The sequence below is a fragment of the Belonocnema kinseyi genome, chromosome 8 (genome assembly GCF_010883055.1).
Source record: "Belonocnema kinseyi isolate 2016_QV_RU_SX_M_011 chromosome 8, B_treatae_v1, whole genome shotgun sequence".
Lineage (NCBI taxonomy): Eukaryota > Metazoa > Arthropoda > Insecta > Hymenoptera > Cynipidae > Belonocnema > Belonocnema kinseyi.
Genome location: NC_046664.1, coordinates 139,553,791 through 139,576,202, shown reverse-complemented (window position 1 = coordinate 139,576,202; position 22,412 = coordinate 139,553,791). Strand labels below are relative to the sequence as shown.

At 34.5% G+C, this 22,412-nt stretch overlaps 1 protein-coding gene across 1 annotated transcript in view; it reads left to right on the top strand.

Moving 5' to 3' along the window:
- LOC117178725 (paramyosin, long form) overlaps positions 1-22,412 on the top strand; it is a 182,364-nt gene that overhangs the window by 45,274 nt on the left and 114,678 nt on the right. The window contains exon 4 of the mRNA XM_033370156.1: positions 5,408-5,574. Coding sequence (XP_033226047.1) covers positions 5,408-5,574 — 167 coding nt within the window. The remainder of the gene's footprint in view (positions 1-5,407; positions 5,575-22,412) is intronic.

The following is a 22,412-nucleotide window of genomic DNA, read 5'->3' as shown; positions in this document are numbered from 1 at the left end:
AGCATTTTATCCAAAAACCGGCTTCGTGTAATCCGAGGGACTAATATTTAGATGCTATATGCAAGAAACCAGACAAAAATATTCAAAATTGCGGAAAAAATCTTACATTTCTTTTTAGAACTCTAATAAATCCCCTTCAGTGTATTTGTGGTGTGTTGTTTGCCTCTGCCACTACAGGTATACTTCTTTCTTGTACTCGAATCTTTCAAACGATAAGTCATAATTTTTCGTATAGTGTATTTCAGAACCTGATATTTTTTCTACGAAAGTTTGAAAGTATTGTTTTTGGTTTTGAAATTTATTATGTTAATGTTGTCTTGAAATCGCTCTTTCACTTTGATATAGTGAGAATTAAATATTCAGACTTTTCATGATAAGTAATGAAACCCTTTTTCACTTATTGTAAAAAGAAAATGAAATTCACCAAATGGAAACCACTATATTAATTTTGGAAACGCATCACTTTTTCCTGTGTTTTTATATTGTAGAAGCCTTAAGTTTCAAATGTTTGTATCATTTATTCAAATGAAAAGGCTCTCAGTTTAGGGGCTGCTGCAGGGGGCCCTGACCGTTAGCTCTCTTTGCTAAACAGTTACAATTTTTATGTCTAAAGGGTGAATATTTTTTTGACACTAAAAATTTTAGTTTTCATGAGTTCAGACTAACAAAAAATAACTTTGGATAAAGTTCCAAATAGTACGTAACTCCAAATAATTTGAAACTGCGTGCATCTATGTATTTTGACTCGCTGATGACGAAAATGATAGTGTAAAATACGCGAAAATTTGATTTTCATGGTAAACACCATGAAAAACCCACAAAAATCATGGTCTTCTGTGTTCATTTCAGTGACAATAAAAATCTACGGAAAAGCTTCAAATAAAAGTTATAGATCTTTTAAAGACACATATTTTATGTAGAATACATTTTTATTTTGCAAGGTGATAATTTTCGAAAAAAATTTTCTTTACATTATTTCTGTGACCAGTCACAGGGGGTGCCTTTCCGCCCCCACGAGCTGTTAGAAAAAGTTAGGGGTTATACTAATATTATTTTCCGACCAGTAACAGCGTGCCTTCACGTCTCCACGGGATTTTGGAAAGGGCAAGGGGTTTAACCAGCATTATTTCTGTGACTAATCACGGGGGTGCCTTCCTGCCCCCCATGAGACGTTGGAAAGGGGTAGAGGTTTGACCAATATTATTTCTGTGACCAGTTACAGGATTGCCTTCCCGCCCCCCCACGAGACGTTCGAAAGGGGTAGTGATTGGAACAAATATTTTTTTCTGTAACTAGTGACAGGGTTACACCACTACAAATTATGCCGTATTTCAGTGATTTTTCATATTTATCATCGTTTTTCTAGAAAACTATTACTCCCAGAGTAAAAATCTATTTTTCGCGTATTTTGACTATCATTTTCGTAATCAGCGAGTCAAAATACATAAGTATTCGCAGTTTAAAATCAATCGGAGGTATGAACTATTCGAAACTGCACCCATAAATTTCTGTCAAAAATTTGATATCGCTTTTTTGAAATTCGAAGTCTGAAATCTATGAATCTCTGAATCTATTAGGGCTACCATGAGGGCTCCCTGGTCGTTAGCGCTCTCCATTAAACGGTTAAAATTTCGAAGTTCAAATAGTGAATCTTTTTCTGACACTACAAATTCTAATTTTTCATGGGTTCAGACATACAAAAAATTAATTTCTGTCAAAATTTTGATCATGCTTTTTTGAAATTCAAAGTCTGAAATGTATGAGTCTCTGAATCTATGAGTGCAGCCATCACGACTCCATGATGGCAACCAAGATATAAAAGATATAAAAAAATAAATTTAAAAATATGGTTCATACTTTCTAAAAATTTTAAAAACCATTTAAAAATTATTCGATTAATATTCTTGTTAACAGTATGTATACTATATAGGTACATAACGTCGTATAATAATAAATAATTAGAGAAACAGAGGTTACGAGGGTGTTTTTTTTATCGAGTTTCAACTCGTAGGTTTATCGCAAGGGTTAACACTCCCGACTTTTAGGCGATAGATTTAGGTATAGATGTAGGTTTGATATTCTGCTGGGTTAGGAATTTGATTTGTAATATAATGTTTAAAAATTTAATACATGTATTCACTATAATTGTTGATTTCCTACTGGGGCAGTACTACGTCAGTACTAATATTCAGTGCTGGGTCAATACTGACAGTTCAGTACAGAATGACGTTATCATCCCAGAGATATGTCAGTACAAATTCCAGCACTGGCAAAAACACCACGAGACTTTCATGATGGCAACCATGAGAGCTTCATAAGGGAAGCCCATGTTGTACCCCTATGGATTAGCATGTCTTTGTCATGAGGGGCCTCGCCTGGATTCTGCTCATGGGCCCTCCAAGGTTTTTATTAATTGCATTCTAATCTAGAAACGATGCAAAAATATGATGATTTATTGCATTTAAATATACACAGTACGAACATTGTAAAATCAAAATGATATCTTAATACTGGATAGTTTAGTGTAGCGAAGAAAAATCACTCTAGACATCAATTACATTTTTTCTTATTAATCAAAGTAAAGTGTGTCGCAGTACAAGTAGTTATAGCCTCCCACTTCCTGCTGAAATACATGGGGAGTCCCGCATAAGGACTGACTGGTCATGGAAATAATGTTGGAAAAAACTCTACCCCTTTTTAACGTCTCTTTCGGACGGTTAGGCAAACTTGTAACTGCTCATAGAAACAATTTTAATTAAGCTCCTACCACTTGCCACCATCGCATGGGGCGGGAAGGCAACCATGTGAGTATTTCCAAAGTTCTAGCAAATTACGTCTTAGTTGACAGGCGTACTATATCCGACTGTAAATAATACGCAGCTCATAGCACGGCAAAGTGAGTCTCACCAAGTCTGCCGCTTGGCAGCCTACCTAGTAGGCCACATAAAGACAATACGGCCAGCGGTCTGAGGTCATTCTGAGGTCATCAGTTACGTGCACAGATTGAAAGCACTGTCCTGGTGTTATGTAATTGCATGTGTGTGTGTGTGCTCATTCCTCGAATTCAAACAGCGACCACAGAGCATTCATCCCCCCTTGGATGCTTCAAGTGCAAGGAGAAAGCTGACTCATATTCAAGTGTTCTCTTAAAACCGACTAGTGACTCCCAAGGAATGAAACATCTAACTTGGTACGTAACCAGCCTCCTCTGATGGGACCTATAATTTAAGGTGGGTTTCGAACCACCCAAGCCCAGGAGGAAGTACATAGAAAAATTTCCATTGGTAGCGACTCAGGGCTTGAAGCCCAGTCTTCCTGTACAGAAGCCTGAGACGCCATCGTCTGAGCCACCAAGGCTCCAATAATGTTTGTTAAATTTCTACACCTTTCAAACTCTCGTGTGGACGGAAAGCCACCCCTACAACTAGTCACAGAAATAACATTGGTCAAATGGTGCCTCCGAACATATTGTGAGGACAAGAAAGCACCCCTGTAACTGGTTCCAGATATAATGATCGTCAAACGCTTACAGTTTCCAATATCTTGGAACTGATAAAATAATATGTATGAATCCATCAACTTTTTCCAAAATCTAGTAGGGATGGGAATGCACCTCTGTGATTGGCCAAAAAAGTAATATTGGTTAATCCCCTACGTTTTCCAACATCTCCTTGAAGGGAAGGAAAACCTGAGACTAATCAATGAAATAATGTTGGTCAAACTCTTAACCCTTTCCAACATCTCGTGGGGACGGGAATACACGCATGTGACTGGTCACAGAAATAATGTTGGTCCAACCCCTAACTTTTTTTAGTATCTCTTCAGGGCGCGAAGGAACTCCTGTGACTAGTCTAAATAAACGTTGTTTAAACCCTACATTTTTCAAATATCTTTTGTGCTCAGGAAGACCCTCCTGTGATTGATTACAGAAATGATGTTAATCAAACTCTACTTTTTCCAATATTTCGTGGGGGGAGGGGAGGCAACTCTGCGTCTACTCTCAGAAAAAATTTTGGTCGAACCCCTACCCCTTTCCAACATCTCGTGAAGACGGTTCAAAGAAATAATGTTGGTCTAACCCTTCACTTTTTCCAACAACTATTAGGGGCGTTAAATCCTCCCTGTGATTGATCACGGAAATAATGTTGGTCGAACCCCTACCCCCTTACCAGAATCTCATGGGTTCGGTAAGGCAACGCTGAGACTGATCACAGAAACAATGTTGGTCAAACCCTTACGCCTTTCCAACATCTAATAGGAACGAAAATGCACCCATGTAACTGGTCACAGATATTATATTGGTCCAAAATCTTGTGGAGACGTGAAGGCACCCTGTGACTGGTCGGAAAGTAATGTTAGTCTAACCCCTAACTTTTTCTAACGTCTAGTGGGGGCGAGAAGCCACCCCCTGTGGCTGTTCACAGAAATAATTTTGGCCAAACTCCTACCTTTTTATAACTTCTCGTGGGGAAGGGAAGTCACTCTTGAGACATGGCTCAGAAAAAATGTTGTTCAGACCCTTATCCCTTTCAAACTCTGCATTTTTGTCAGTTTTTACTTAAATCATTATTAAAAAAGTAGTTGACAAAAATATTGAAGCAAGTTTAATTAAACGAGATTAAATGTTGTTAACTTTAAGGTAGCTTGATGATTTACAAGTGTATTAAGAAAACATTGTTGCCACATTACGGAAAGGGATTTAATTTAAGAGATAACTTCTACTGCTATAGAGTTTCAAAATTGGATGGACAAAAAAGAATATAAAACTATTTACTAAAAGGTATGTCCTCATTGGATGCCAGCTGACTTTGAAACGAAACACGTGAAATGGTATCACACGCTGAAATTCCATAAAAAAATCAAACCAAACCCAGGGGGCTAAAAAATTAAGGATGTCCTGAAGACGTCTTTAGAAAATCCCTGAAACGTATGTTATAATATGTCTTTTCGTCATCCTAGGGATGCTCTTAAACACACAAATTCACATTATTTGCCTTTGTATTTATTTTGGAAAGTGGTCATATATTTTGCATGGCAAAAAGTAGCACTTATTCATGGAAATTTTACACATGATATGTCCTTCTCTGGTTCGTCTTGAGCCTAAGCCTTTTAAGACACATCTGTAAAAACAATAATATCAATAGTATTTATTTTAAGCTTAACTTCCCACTTGTAATTAGAAAAAAAGCTCTTTTTGGTGAACGCTCACATATGTATACGTTATATAAAAAAATATCAGTGAATGCAAACGTTCATTGATGCTCTTAATTTAGTAAGTGTCAGCTTCCCTTTCTGTTTTCAAAAGGATAGAGCGAAAGTCCAATAGTTACTAGACGAAAAGTATTGATGAACGTTAGAGTGAATTTGTAAATATGCGTTTACTTCTAACAAAATTGTTCTGTAACAGTTTGAAATCAACAAGAAACGGGACACAGAATTATTAAAACTCAGAAAGCTCCTCGAAGATGTCCATCTTGAAAGCGAAGAGACGGCTCATCTCCTACGAAAAAAACATCAGGAAGTGATCGTGGATTTTCAAGATCAAATCGATCAATTATCAAAGGCCCGCGCAAGGTTCGTATTCAGTACATATTATAAATTTCAAAATTTGCAGTTTTCTTAGGGTAAGGCACTACTTATCAAAAAGGCAGCAAAAAAAATATACCGACTTTCACAATATAGTTATCGTTCGTTTTCAAAATTGCTTTCCGAGTTACTTCTTCTCTGAATAGGGACATGTATATTGTCGAATTGTGTGTCGCAGTATAGTTAAAATGAATCCATATATTTAAATAATTAATATATCTTCCCGGAATCGTACATACATATTATGACAACTTTACTTTTAATACTTACCTCATCGTTACCCTCAAATACCTATAATTTCCCTTTTATTAGCGAAATTCAACAGAATCGAACTAACCACAATTGATACTGTATTAAAAGCGGGGTCCTTTTAAAAAAGCGACCGATTCAAATTAAAATGTAAAAAAGGGTATTTTGATTCCGATTGAAGACATGTTTATCTGAAATTAGGAAAACACATGCATAAATTCTAAAATTCAGATATTGGTCTTCCTGCATGAAGCCACAGATCGCAATAAACACTTTACAGTTAATCAATTTACTAATAAAATGTAGGAATATTTATTCGTTTTTGCTAGATGTAAATATAAATACAAAGCAGTGATTATTTGTTATAATCTGTTAAAATGAAAAAAAACTTTTTTTAGTTGCTTAATAATATAGGCGGGTATTCTTGGTGAAGTGTAATGACAGATTGGAAGTTTTTTACTGTACTTATAAAATTGATTAAAATTCGAAAAACTAAAAATCCAAAACTCACAGGAACATTCATTTCATACATAAAAAAAGTTGAAAACCCATGCTGCGCAAGAACAAACGAAGTTAACTAAAGTTCTTGTTGCGGCGACCATCTCAATTTCAGCAATTGCAAAACTTTATTGAATTAAAAGTTTGATTTTCGTTTTTATAATTTGTATACTTCCGGGCAGATGAAACACCGGAGCTTTCTAATTAATAAAAAAGGACAGAAACGTTACATTTCCATTAGTTTCCTCATATAGTATTTTAAAAAAGGACGGAAAACACATTATGAGGTGCTTCTATTTTTATCTAAAATAAATCTAGGCATGTTTACGAAACTTTTGTAGTTCAAAATAGTTTTCTCTAAAGCTTACGTGAAGTTGAAAATCTTTATTTTCCTGTCGTTCAATAAAGAAAAGTACTCACGCTTAATATCGAAGAATAAACTGTGCGTATATGATTTATTAATTTATTGAATAGTTAACAATCTTAATTGAGGTAGATTTAAGTCTTAACATAAATTAAGTAAATCCAAGATATTTATCTACGGGTTACATATAGTTCATCATATTATCGATCATTTTTTTCTTCCAATAATTTGTTCTGCATTCACCGCATCTCCCTTATGAGCAGACGTATTTTACAAGACTTTTGAATGATAATGATATGGACAACTCTTTGATTTGATGCTTACTTGAATTTCCACCAATCAGCACATATTTACAAAATCTGCTTGCTGAGCGGGGACATTTTCATCGCGCGATACGCGCGCGGTTCGCAAATTTGAGTGCTCCTAAGGCGCGCAACTGTTGGCAATCGCGCTCCGCGCTCGGTCTTTGAATTTCAACGGACCAACAAGTGATTCATTACAAATTTGTAGGTCTTTCCAGGGCGCACTTGACTTTTTTTCATATCATGAGTTATTTGACGTAAAGTTTTCATTTTAGTTTGTTTTTTTGGATTTTGAAAATGCTTTAACTCTGATAATTTTTTTTGCAGAAAAAAGTCATAGGGATAAATTGTTTGAGTTTCTACGTACTATGAATAGCCGTACATAGAATTTTGAAATCTTGAAAAAATGTGGTTTCATATATTTTTGGTACGATCAAATTTCGAATTTTCAACTTTTCGACCAATTAAAAAAAGTTTTTATAATAATCTTGTAGGGCTTTTAGAAATCAACGTTCTTCTTCTCTTGCCTTTTTTCATATCATGCGTTATTTGGCTTAAAATGTTAATTTTTTTTTAGATTTTGAAAATGATCTGACTCTGATAATTTTTTTTTATGGAAAAAAATCAGAAGGATACATTGTTTGAGTTTCTAAGTACTACAAATAGCCGTACATAGAATTTTAAAGTCATGAAAAATGTGGTTCTAAAAATTTTGAAAATGCGCTCACTTTTTGAATTTTGATCTAAAATAGCAGATTTACGAACTTGTTCTTTCTTTTTAGGGTCTCAAAGAGTGTACCAGAGTAGACTCCAATCTGATTAATTGTTCGAAAGTTATCGTACCTACCGTATACAGACAGACAGACATACAGACATACAAACACCTTCGTAAACATTGTTTTTTCTGACTTAGTGGGTCTCAAAACGTGGAGATATGATGAAAACCGACAAAGTGAAATTTTACGTAAAACCAATACCTTCTCATTAGGATGAGACTGTAAAAAAAGTAATGATATATTTTGATGTGTTATTTTTTAGACAGATCCAGACTTTATTTCATGTCTTGAGAGAGTAAAAAGGTTATCTAAGGACCAGAACAGACATACCTCCCTTGACGAAAAGGATTATTCTTACTTTCATAAAAGCTTATCTATTTTTATATGTAACCAATTTTGTATATTTTTAGATTCCACTTGTATATATAATTTATGAAAATAAGTTAAACAACCATAGCAGAGTCCCATTAGGAGCAACTGCCATCTACGAAAATTACTCTAGCTTCAAAAAGAATATCGGTTCACCAGACCAATGCCCAATAAGATGACAGAGGCTCCTAGAACAACCGCGATAAATATCTCTGGAAATTTTTCTATGTACTTTTACTGAGGTTTTGGTGCTTCGGAACCTACCTTAAGATGTAGGTACGCCCATCATGCACTTGGCTGCAATCCAGTCCGTGGATGGTACGTTGAGAACCATATGGTAAATTTTTACTATATGGTAAATTAGGCACACTTCTCTTCTTAGATCACTTTATTGCATTACAAAAAATTCTTCTGTCGCTAACCATATATACCAGGACCACCTTCTGCAGGCTATTAAAAAATAGATATCAAACAAAAATTCTTTCGACATGCTGGACTCTAACCGTTTTCAGTCAGAGAGAAAAATGAGCTGTCTGATTTTTTATAATAATGACGAAGCCACCGAACGCGTCCACGGCTCAAAATGTACATAAAATGGCCCCTAGTCGATTTTGATTAAATTTGGTGAAATTGTAGTTCCCATTGTCTTGATCAAAAGTGTGAATAGGCACAAATTCTAAAACTGGACAGTTTTTGAGTTACCGAGAGTTAAACATCGAACCATTGTAACAAATTTAGGCCAATATCTTGAAAACTGCAGGTCAGAGAAAGAACAAATGATCCCTATGAAAGTTGTTGCGCTCTAACGAGGATGTGCAAAGGATGTCATGACCTTAATACACAGACCATTTTTTAGGGTCATTCAAGGAAAACTTGTCATTTGTTGCTAATAATCAGCTAATGAAGGCAAGACATGAGCAAGACTTAGTCAATATCGAGACAATGAACGCAAGGCATGAGCAGGGTGTTGTCTATATGTAGCATATCCAGGCAAGACATGTGCAGGACTTAGTCGATATCCAGCCAATGAAGGCAAGACATGAGCAGGATATTATCTATATCTAGCAATGAAGGCAAGACATAAACAGTACTTAGTTAGTCAATATCCAGCTAATGCAGACGAAAAATCAGCGGGATGTTGTCAATATCTAGCCAATATAGGCAAGAAATCAGCAGAGTTATGCTAATATTTAGCCTGTGAAGTTAAGAAACACAACTAGACGTTTATAACTTCTGGTAACTAAATACATCTTGATTGTAATCGATTTCTTGCATCGTTCATGGTTGGAATCTGTTTTAGTGACGGATAATGAATTCTTTCTTGATAGCGACCATACAAGTACATCAAGCTAGCACATCCACAAACAAAATTCCTAAATGTCTTCGTATTAGAATTTCGGGCTTTTGTGGGCTTTTCTTGGGCTTTATTGTCGATTTTTATACTCCACTACTTTTTATGAACTTTCAAATTTCTAGTAGAGGTGCTGGCTTGAATTAAGCCAGCACATTTACTATGTAAAAATAAAAGAAAGAAAAATCAAACACGTCAGAATTTTTTGCTTTTTTCGGCTTTTGAATGCACCAAAAACCAATTTCCGGAAATCACCCGAACTAAAAATAAAACTGCCCCTTATGTAAAAACTCAAATTAAAAAAAAACAAAGAACAATAAAAATATGGGTCCCCCCATGTTAAAAAAACTACCCTCTGGCGAAAAAAGTCTGCAAAACACAAAATGCACCAGATTTTAGGTTTCCTTTGCGCGTTTAAATCCACCACACAAAAATGTTAAAAACCAGTCCTATGTACAAAAACAACATGCTATTGGTAGAGACTTAAGCCTCGGTGTTGGCATTTTTGAAGAGTTCAAAAATCAAAGACTCTAGTAACACTGTAAAATTGCGAAAAATATTGATTTTGGACAATGTCGTGTTTTCCTGGTTACAATAGGATGCTTTTTAACAGTAAATGCTGGAGCCCAAAAATCAGTGCTGGTATTTTTGAAGAGCCTAAAAATCAGACTCTAGTAACACTGCAAAATTCTAAAAAAGGTTTATTGTTTATCTAAGTCATATTTGCTGGTAAGAAGGGGCTGTTTTTCAACGTTAGGGGTCGGAGCCAAAAATCGGTTTTGGTATTTTTGAGGGTACCAGAAGTCAGATTCTCTAATAACACTGTAACATTCTGAAAAAGATTATTTTTTGACAAAGTCATATTTGGCTGTTCATAAGGAGCCTGTTAACAAGCAACAGTGTTTCTCGAGTCTCTGATTTTTGGGCTCTTCAAAAATATCAACACCGATTTTTCGACTTCAACCCTTAACGTTAAAAAACAGCCCCTTGTTGACAGGCAAATACGACTTTCTCAAAAAATAATCTTTTTCAGAATGTTCCCATATTACCAGAGTCTCTGATTTTTTGGTTCTTTAAAAATACCAAAACTCATTTTGGGGCTCCAACCCTTAACGTAAAAAATAGCCTCCTCTTACCAGGCAAATATGACTGTGTTAAAAAATAATGATTTAAAGAATTTTGCTGTGTAAATAGGATAAGTGATTTTTAGGCTCTTCAAATATACAGTTATCGATTTTTGGGCTCCAGCACTTAACGTTAAAGAACAGCTCCTTATCACCAGATGAACATGATTTTGTCCAAAAACAATTTTTTTCGGAATTTTACAGTGTTACTAGAGTCTCTGATTTTTGGGTTCTTCAGAAATACCAACATCGATTTTCGGGGCCCAACCATTAATGTTAAAAAATAGCCCGTAATTACCAGGCAAATACGTATGGCTTTGTCAAAAAAGAATTTTAAAATTTATTTAACGTGTCCGTTGCTAGCTTCGACGATCCACCTAGATTTTCTCATAAGGCAAGAATCTTTAGCATCTCCTTTTGTATGTTTATTTGGACGTGGTAGAAGAAGATCTGTTATTTTCCATGAAATACCCAAATGTGCCAAAAGTTTAGTGGCATTCCTGTATCCCTTATCAACAATGACAATATCATCTTCATGGAAACATCTGTTCATTCTGTCAGCGTCTCTTGCGAATTTATGTTGTAATATAGCAGCATCATTATTCCGGCTATCAGGAAAATATGGCCCTGGGATATCGAGAACGTAACCATTCGGTGCAACCATTAAAACAGGTTTGACCAAGTGGTCCCTTTGTGACACAAAATGACTGTCACAGAGCCCTGAAGTCACTGCTCTTATTAGTATAAAAGTATGTACCATCAATACACGCGATAACTCGAGGAATTTGTGGTTCCGGTTTTCTATTGGAAATTTTTGGTGGGGGAGGAATGGGGTGGATCTGAATTTTTTAAAATAATTTTAATAAATATATGAGGCCATACAAATTAAAAATTATAATCATTGCAAATAAGCATTATGATTCAATGATGTGTAAGAATTTTATTGAGAAGATGTTCGCGCTAAAATGATAATGAGTACAAAAAAATGAAAGGCTGACCCTAGCGATCCAAGTGAACGGAAAGGATACTCTACAGCAGTGGTCGGCATGCTCTTGCCCAGGGCAGGCTACCCTGCCCTGGCTGCCTTACGTCTACTTTCAGGACAGTACGTGCGAGCTTGGCCAGATCAACCCTTTCCTCAGGGGTCCTTTGCGAGAATCTAGGTATTGTTCCGATTTCAAAGACATCTAATTTGTTGATGAAGGTTGAAAATTTGAGAAGTATTTAGTATTACATTGAATGTAAAGTTGATGTTTCTTGATATTAAACTCCTTAAAATTTTCAACTTTTCTAGGCAAGTAATATATCATTGAAATCGGAAAAATTCGTAGATGATGATAATGCTATTTTCAAATCGCTACCCGGCAACAAGCGTTGAATTCATAAAAATTAAGAATTTGTATTCCTATGAATTAGCGATTTTTCCTTCCTCTAAAGATTCCCCAACGGGATTTTGGTCTAATTTTAATTTCGTAAATTTCTAAAGCATTCATTTAACCTATTTTTCCTTATTAAACCTTTTTATAACTTATAAATTCAAAAAATATCTAATTTTTAAAAATATTTTAATCATTCATTTAAACGTCTTAAAAATTCAACAAAGAAAACCATACAAATGTGTGAATTTAAAAAATTTTAACTCTAGAGAGGCAGAGTTGAATTGGTCAGAATTAAAATTTCAGAATTTACGTTCCGCATGAAGGAATTTAAACAACTTATTATACATATTTTGTGAACTTATTAGAAGGAATTAAATAAAATCAAAATATGACCACTTCTAAGGAATAAAAAATATCTCTCTGAGGTGCGTTACCGAAACAATTAGAAGAAATTAAATATATTGAAAACACGTTCTCTTTGGGAGAATAGAAAACTGTGTGGCAGTCGCTAAGGAAATAAAAGCGAATACGTTTAGAAGGTATCTTTTTCTTATTGTGGCATTTTCGACAGGTGGAAAAATCGCGCATTCAAAATAATAGAATAATCTTCATTTTTGCGCTGAAATCCGAAAATATTAATTTTTCTCTATTCTACGCTTATTACCGGGTAGTTGAAAAATTAAAAGTTTAAAAATTTCCTTAATTTGACATGCCTGTGGACAAAAGACCCTTGCTGGAGTAAGCTCACTCGAGCTAAGATACATGAATAGACCGAAAAGTAGTAGAAAAAATTAAGTCGGGTGGAGCCTGACCATGCCTGAAAATTAAGCAAAAAGTTTGCCGACCACTGCTCTACAGCGTATCCTTACGGAATCTCCACAAATCATGGACCAATCATGGGCGAGATCTGGAGAGTACGGCGGGTGCGATAATATTTACCAATTTAATGCTTTTAATGTGTTCTTCACCACTTTATCGGTATGAGACGGTGCGTTGTCATGTTTTAGGATAACTTTGCCATGCCTTCGGGCCCATTCCAGCCCTAATCACAGAGAATTGTCTTACGGCTAAAGCGATTTGGCGTTGGAGTCGTTGGGCCGACCCCACCAGGTGAAAGTCATGATTTTCTCTGCTTCGGGTTCTCGAAATAAATCCATTTTTAGTCTCCCGTGACAATTCGATGCAGAAAAGATTTCCTTTCGAACCATTCAAGCTGCATTTCACAAATGGTTTTTCGATTTTCCATTTTTCTATCGTTCAGGGGTCGTCCATATATTACGTAACACTTTTTTCTTTTGTTTATATCGTTGTGTCTTTCTCAACTTCACATCAATTTCATGCTCGTCTTTATTTAAACAAAAGAAAAACGCGTTACGTAATTTATGGACGATCCCTCAGTTAGTGATACCCATTTTGCATACTTTTGGATTTTTCCCATGGCTTTTAAACTAACAGCAATCGATGAGCTTCAACTGCTTTTTTCTTTTGATGAAATAAGAAAAGCAACGAATGCCGCAAATGCGATTTACTTAGAACGAAACTCGACATATTCATTGAGGTAAACAACTATGATGCTATTATTTTGGCAGAATGGAATTGTGTATTTTTGAAGGTTATTGTCCATAGAAAAATATGACATAGATGCCGAATCATAGAAATGTATACATATCTCCAGCAGCATCTATGAGTAAAACCGGCAAACTTCAACTAACACCCCTGGTAGCTTCCCTTCCGTATCATGCAACAAGAACTAAAAAAAAACAGCAAGATGAGCATTTAACTTGTTGCATTTCGGATTATACGTTAAATTTTCTATTAGAACGTCACGGAGTAATTGTAATAGTTTCTTTTCAACGTTAAAAACGTTGAAAATGATAAAACCTATCATTTATATGGACAAACGGCGGCTTGAATCTCATATTTTTTTAGTAGCAGTTGATGAGCGTTGTCCGTCGGTAACTAAGAATTCTGGCTGGGTGCTAGCGCCATAAAGTGGAAACCTGAGAAAACAAGGTTATTGAGGCAAGTGGCAACATACTACTGAAGGATCATGCATGCGATTGAAGTAACTTTCAGCAGTTTTGAAATTGCATTGCATGATGAAAGTTGAGCGCTATTGGCAGCACTGAATAATATTTGAGGTTAGGAAATATGTCACTTTAATGTAGATGAGTACTGGAAACATGTCATACGAAAATTACTTTCCTAGAAAACCTAAAGATAAAATGTCTCTATTCAGCAATAATTTTTTATAACAGCTTTGTCTTTCAATAAATAGTTTACCAATAAACAATGTATAGTGCGTCAGATCAATCGATATTCAGTGATGAATTAAATTAACAAATCTGTGCTATGAGACAGCACTGACAACACAGGCAACTTTATTTCTTCTATTTCCTTTGATTTGAGCACTGCAATAAATGTAATTTGTTATCTTTTATTAAATAGTTTTTAAATGACGCCTTCTTTTTCAAAGTCCAAATAGAAGTAATTTCTAGAACCAAGTTAGATTTTAGACGGAATTTGTATTTGAATGTGATGTCAAATTCTGGCTAGTGACATTCGTGGTTCTTTATACAACTAAGTGATGGATTTTTCTATCTAGTAGGTATAGATAGCGCCAAAAGAGCGCCAATCTAATTCGGCGTGAACAGACAGCCACGAATAATCCAGTAGTGGCGCTAGAATAATTCCAGTCTGCCAGGAATTATTTCCACGCGGGACCCAGCGTATCCTCTACTATAGGATTAGTCCTATAAAATTGAATGGATATTTTTTTCCGTGTGCAAAATAACTTGAAACATTACGCAAATGTTCTTATTGTTCCCATAAGAGCACTAAAGTAGGGGCAATAATCGTATGGGAATATCCTCTACTTTACAACCTTAGCCCCTACAAATATTAGCGTGAAGAGTTTCAAAGTAGGCCCTATATTTTGACTCAGGTAAAGTTCAATTAAAAAGTTGTCGACAATTTAGGGAATTTACGTTAATTTTAGAGATAATTTATGGTAGCTTACCAGAATTGCCCTAAATTCAATTAAAAAATTTCTATACATTTTTGATCAGTTACATATGGTAACTTTCCATAAATAACCGCAAAATTATATTATATGCAACCAAAATTTCCTCACAGTTTTTACGTTGAGTGTTCTGATAATCATAAAATGCGAGTTCATAGATGCATAAGTTCCATTATTCACCTTTGACGTAATTTTTCACTCCATAATAAGTAAATGTAGAGCTTTAGCTTTGCTGCATAGGCATCGAATAGGCGTATAATTTTATAAGTAATATAATCGCAATGTTTAGCAATAAACAAACTAGTGCATCTGATGGAAAAACCTCGCAAAAATGCCAATTCTGATCTTATTTTAAGGATCTGAGTTTGCTATGAAAAGATGCGAGGCAAAATAATTTTCGTAACTATGATCTCGTAGTTTTTCCTCACCTTCAGTAAACTACGGCTGACCATGCTTATTCGCAATCAATAGATAATGTTGACATCTAATGATATGCACTATAAATCTGAAATATAATTGTTATCCGAAATCATATAGAAACGCTGCAAAGCAGTTGAAAACAACGTGAAAGTTGCAAATGTGTTTGTAGGTTTTAATTTTTTACAAGGGTTTTAACCATTTTCAGATAAAAATTATTTTTGGAGTTTCTCGGTATTGTCCCTGCTCACATGAATTATTTCCGGTTATTGCGAATTGCACTCTTTTACATTTTATACTTCTCAATTTGAAGCTGAAAAAATATTTAGTTTTAAACATTTAAAAAAATATCTTTTAAAATGATTCAAATCCAGAAAAATTAAAAAGTTTCTTCAAAATGATTCATATTCTTTTTTGAAAAATTTGGAAAACTTTTTAAATATTCATAAATACTCTCTGAAAATATCTTTTTTATATAAAAAATACTTTTTAATATTCCTAGGAATTTTCAGAAAATATCTGTATTCTTCTGAAGCCTTTTGTAATTCTTAAAAAGCTTTGAGAATTTTCTGTTTAGTATATTTCTGTTTAGTTTATTGTTATTGATATATCCATATTCAATAATTTCATTAAAAACAATAAACAGTTTTAAATAAAATAATTAAAGCGGCAACGTAAAAAGCTTAATAACTCTTTGGAATTTAAGCGATTCAAGGCTTTGTATTTAAAACAATTCAGTTTCAAATTGTCTTATTTCAAATATTTAGTTTAAGAATACTCGTGTTAAATGAACAGTCAAATATTAGTAAATATCACTTTTTCCTAGTTAAAAGATTTTAAATTGAATATACTTTAGACTTTGGACAGAAAAAAATATTTTAAATTTAATAAAAGCCTTTACTTATGAATCCATTATTATGGAATTATTTTTAAATTGAAAATAGTTTGTAGAATTTCATTCTGACGTTTATATTTTCTAACGTCGCAGACTTTCGAATTGAAATCATTTTTTTTAACGTGAAAATAATTATTGTTCACTTTTTCATACTGAAAGTATAATTGAAATTAAGAAAAAGGATTTTATATTTCAGGTTAAACAAATAAAAAGATTTGTATAAAAAATTTTTAATTTCTACAGTTTTTAATTTTAATTTCATTAAAGACTTTAAGATTGCATTTGAAAATTCTTTAAATTAAAAATTTACGCTTAATAATAAATAAATAAAATGCAAAATTTTTTAAGTAAAAGATTCTCGAATTATGCATTGTGAATTTAATTATGTCATCATTAAAAGAGATAACAACCCAGTGAGTAAAAAACTATGAAAATCCCAAGAACATCCTTCAAACGTTCCTAGGATGTCCTATATCAGGCCAAACAACGTCTCTGAGACGTCTAATGTCCTAAAGATGATCTAAAGACATCTTGAAGACATGGCGGTTCTCGTGACATCTTTGGTACTGACATCAGACGTTTCAACAGCACCCTTAGGATGCCCAAAAGACACATTATGAAAGACGTCTTATGGATCTTCTAAAGACGTTTCTAGAACATCCTTAATTTTTCCCCCCACTGGAAACACAACTAATCATTTCAAAAACTGTTGAAATTGAATTCGGATTGATTTTTCTTCTAAACCTTTATTAAATTTCTGGTCAAGAAATTAAGTCACTGTCATTTCCCAGTCTTAAAAAATTACGGGATTCTCGGTCCAAAGGCCACCCTAAATGAATATCATTGAATCAGTCTCGTGATAAATCCATTTTTAGTGTTTCTAGCTTAAAATCTCTAAAATCAATATAATCAATAAAATTCATTGATTTATTCTTTCATTGATGTTTTGAAAATGAAAATGGATAAAACCCCTGTAAACAATTGAAACCTATAAGGCAAGGTAAACCGTAACTAGAATCAACTAAGGCTTAAATGTCATTCGGTCAAGGACATAATATCAGTTTACAATTAGACAACTTTTGGAGAATAGAAGAAGGCGAGGATAGATAATATTTTTCTAAAGAGGAGGAAGCATGCGGGAATCATTTTTCTGCCAACGTGCAACGTGATTCTTTAGGCCATTTTGTTGTTCAATTACCTTTCAAGGGACAAAAGGAAGACATAGAGAACTTTTACGACGTGGCGTAGCGAAGATATTTTACGTTGGAAAGAAGACTCCCAAAAAATTCGGATTTGCAACAAAATTACCATCAATTCATGAAAGATTATGAAGATGTAGAACATTCGGAGCGCATCGGAAGCAGGGCGGTTCAAGGATACTACTTGTCTCATTAAGCTGTGGTTTGAGAATCGAGTCTCACCACGAAACTAAGGGTGGTGTTTGTCGCTTCGGCCAAAGCAACCACAGGAATCTCTCTAAATGACATACTGATGGTCGGACCAACTATCTAGGGCGGAATATTTACTCTGATTTTACGCTTTCGTTAGCATCCGTTTGTTTTAAGTGCGGACATCGAAGATATGAACCACCAATTTTAGGTTCATCCGGAAGATAGGAAATACCAAAGGATCCTTTGGCGATATAGCACAGATGAACCACTAAGGACTTACCAATTAAATACCGTGGCGTATGGGACTTCTGCAGCCCTCTTTTTGGCCATTAGATGTTTAAAGAAATGAGCAGAAGATAAGGGATACTTATTTCCCATTGCAGCTGAGGCGTTAAAAAACCATTTTTACGTGGATGACCTTGTCTCTGGAGCTGGTTCCGTGAAGGACGCCAAACGGCTGCGGGATCAGTTGATAAAGCTGGCCAATAAGGGAGGTCTTGGTCTGTGCAAATAGATATCAAACAGTCAGGAGGTTATTAGGGACCTTCCAGATTGCGCTCGTCAAACGAGTTTCAAACTGGATCAGGATCATGCAACTAAGACCTTGGGAGTGTCTTGGAATTCACAGGAAGGCATGCTTATTTTTTAGGTAGATTCGGTGCCTGCCCAGGAATTTATCTCCAAAAGGGTATTGTTGTTGCAAATAGCCAAGCTTTACGATCCTCTGGGACTGTTAACATCAGTTATCATTTATGCAAAAATAAAAATTCAACCGTTATGAAAAACCACGACAGAGTGGGATGACCTTGTTCCCCCAGAAATATTATCACCTTGACGGCAGTACCAAAAACAATTACATCTGCTGAATCATTGGTAAATTCCGAGAGCTCTTCAGGTCTTAGGTGCACATGAACTTCAACTCTATGGTTTTGCAGACGCGAGCGGAAAGTCTTATGCAGCATGCATTTATGTACGCTCAACAGGAGAAAACGAATATCACTTCATGTTACTTCGCGCAAAATCTCGAGTTGCACCGATAAAGAATTTAAGCATGCCAAGACTGGAAATTAGTGCAGCTGTGCTCTTGGCTAATCTTTATAAGACTGTAAAGAATTATTTCAGGCTTAAATTTAGTAAAACGGGGTTTTGGTCCAATGTAAAGGCATGTAAATACACCTTGAAGCCAGCATAGGAACTTCCTGGAGCCAATCTGACTTCCGGTCCAGGTCGATCTGGGGTCCTTTCTAAGGACTTTAAAAATATTGAGTTTGAGAAAGTGTAGTGAACTTTGCAATTTTTAGTATGGTAGCACTGATATTATAGACTGGCAGCGCCATGTCAGCAGGGTCATTAATCATGTGTCAACGAGTTATAATTTAAAAATAGAATAATAACATAATAAACTCGGTGCATTATGCATCATGCATATGGATAAATGAATATAAAAGTTCAGTCTCTAAATGCCTTAAAAGTAGGGCAATGATTGTTTCAGTAAATATTTGTGAAAAGTTGTTTGCGTTCAACCGTAAGTAAAACCTAACCTCAAAAATAATTGTACAAATTATTTAATTTGTGGAATACATTTTCACAAACATTTCTTGTATTAATGATTGCCCTACATTTAATGAATTAAGTGAATAGAATTTACAAATTCATTCATCCATATAAATAGCAATTTTCACACGTCTTTATATTATTTCATTTTTAACTAGAAGAAAGGGAAATAACGTCTTTAGGAATTTTTATCTAGCGGCGATAGGGAAGGTAATTGATTAACAATACTTGTATACAATGCCATTTATTGATGTTATTCTGTACCTTAATTGTTTTACGTAATTATATCAATAAACGGTATTACAAATTACTGACAACATTTATAAGTACAATATTTTGAATTCAAATATCCTGCCCGCACGGCCGCTGCGATTGTAGTTCCACAGGTCTCATATGAGCGCACTTGTCGCTCTATAAGCGACAATATTGGAAATATTTGTCTCCAATTTTTAACACGATGCTTCACCCCTGTGGGTGCGACTATTGCTCGCAACATTGAACTATTGGCGTTCATTTGGGTTTTAAAATTAAGCAAAAATTTTTCTGCTGGAAAATCTGCATATTATATGTACATGATCACGTAAGTGAATATAAACCAATGAGTTGTGCTTCAAAAAGTTGGTATAAAAAATTTGCCTATAAAACCAGTGAATGAATTTTTGATTGTTTTCTAATGATAAAAACGAAGATGTGGGATCACAAAAGCGATAGGAGAATTTCTGTGTGTGTGTGTTTTTTTTAAATAGCGTTTCCTTAAACTTTAAATTACAACCTTCAGCCTAATCATACAGTATATTTTTATTTAAGAAATCCCTCTATTTAATCCTAAATGTCTAACCCTGACTGATTTAATTCTGACTGTCCAGGATTTAATTTTTTAAATTTATTTATGATTTACCTTTTTGTAAGTTTAATTCAATTCCCAATTGGTATGGATATTTGAGCTTATGCTGGAATATAATCAGCCTTTCCTAAAATTCAGAAGTCCACACATTTAGATTTGTGAATCGTTTTCACTTGATTTTATGGCATTCTACAATCTATAATTTCTTTTTGGAATTATCTCCTGAATGACAACAGGTTGAAAATCCTACTCAGATTTCTTAAAATCGCAGAAGACTGACAAATTAAAATTTTATCACTCTTTTTTACAATTAATTATGTTTTTATTAATTCAAGGATATTATTCTATCTATTTAATCTATTTAAAACTTACGGAATGTTATCTATTTTTCTCGAACGAGTACCGAGCTCGTTTTCGTGTTCCCGCAAAAGCAGCTGCTCGTAGCGGTGCTGAATGAAGAGTCACTTTCTCGATCAGTCCTCGTATTGTGCAGTCTGTCCATTCATCAGACCCGTTCATCCCCTCTCTTTTTCACCAATGAATGCGCACGAAATTGTTGGTTTTCCTTGAATTCGATCCGGTTTCATGTAATAGTTACATTCTTAAGATACATATAATTGTTTCAGTTATGAATTCACGAGAGGTAATTTAGTAGCGTAATATAGATATTGATCTCCCATTCTGAATGTACAATTATATTTTTAATTTAAAAAATATTCTGAACTACTTCAGTGTCATTTATAGATATTAATCTATAAAATAATATGCATTGATAAATTACTATTTTCCGTTCAGGAAGTTGGCCCCGAGTAATCACGTCGGTACCAATCCTCGTATTCTATTCTATTCTTCATATTTCTTGAAGATTGAAATAGGATTCCCAAAAGCAAGAGACATTTGTTTAATTTTAAATACTTGACATTTATGTGAATACTATAGCCTGAATCGTCATTTTTTTGTAGACTTTCAATTTCTGGCGCCTTTTCTCTGTTTACTAACCTCGCCGCATTTCCCTAGGTTTTAAATACTCAGGACTCTAATTATAACTTTTAAATAATTTCTTATTATCGAATTACATGCCGGACAACCATTATGTTGAAACCACATGTTCTGCCGTATTCCTAATCTCAAGTCTTCAAGCAATATTGGCAGTTCGTTTTCCAAAATGTCTTGATATTTTGGACCATTTAAGTTGCCTTCGATAATGTGAGGACCGATCAGCTTTTGCCCATTATTCCACGCCATATATTGACAGACCATGAACGCTGCTGTTTAACTTCACGAAGCCACTGCGGATTTTCAATACTCCAGTATTGCATTTTGTGTCGATAAAGTAATCCATGGTTCATAAAATACTACTTGTCAGAGAATGATACATAACGAAAACAGTTGGGATTTTGTTGTATTTGTTCACAGCCCACTGAAAAAAGCTACCCGATTTTGGAAATCAACGCCATGAAGTTCGTGATGTAAAGAGACATGATACGGATGAAATTGATTACGTTTCAAAATTTTCCAAACACTGCTTTGAGACATTCCGGAATCACGAGCAATATCTCTTGTAGTAACGTGAGTATTATTAGCCATTGCACTAATACAGCAACTTTATTATTTTCTCCAGTGTCTGTTGTTTTACGGGTCCTTTCCTTATGTTAAACTCTTTATCGGTAGTAAATTTTGTAATAGTGCGATAAAATGAAGCACGTGACACAGTTCTATTTGGAAAACGCTGAGCGTAGAGATTGACTCCATTATCAAGATTTCTTCCAGCTACTCCATACACCAGAACGATTCAATTTTTTATCGTACGGTTAGATAATCTATTGTAAAGTAGTATTCGGAATAGTCTTTGATCTAACCAAAATGAGTTTTGTTTTAAATGTATGTTTTTTAATTTACTGTATGTAAGGAAAGAAAAAAGTGATCACTTTCGTAATTTTTCGATAGCCTCCGCTGACCTCAATCTACAATAATGCCAGAGTTAAAATTTAGGAATATTTAGGAAACACTTAATGTAAACTATTTACTTAATAATTACTTCTCAAGAACGGACATACGTTTCGGCATGTTTGTCAAAATAATAATTACTAAAGAGATACGAATCTCTATTGCCCTTATTTTTAACCTACTTCAAAAAGAAGAAGGTTCTTTTATGGTGTATTTTTTTATGTACAAGTATTTTATGTATTTTTTGTACGATGTATTTTTTTTATGTACGAGTTTTTATTGCACTCGTTCAACGATTCTATAGCGATTTGAAAAATTCTTTTTTTTCCGTGGCCAGACATATA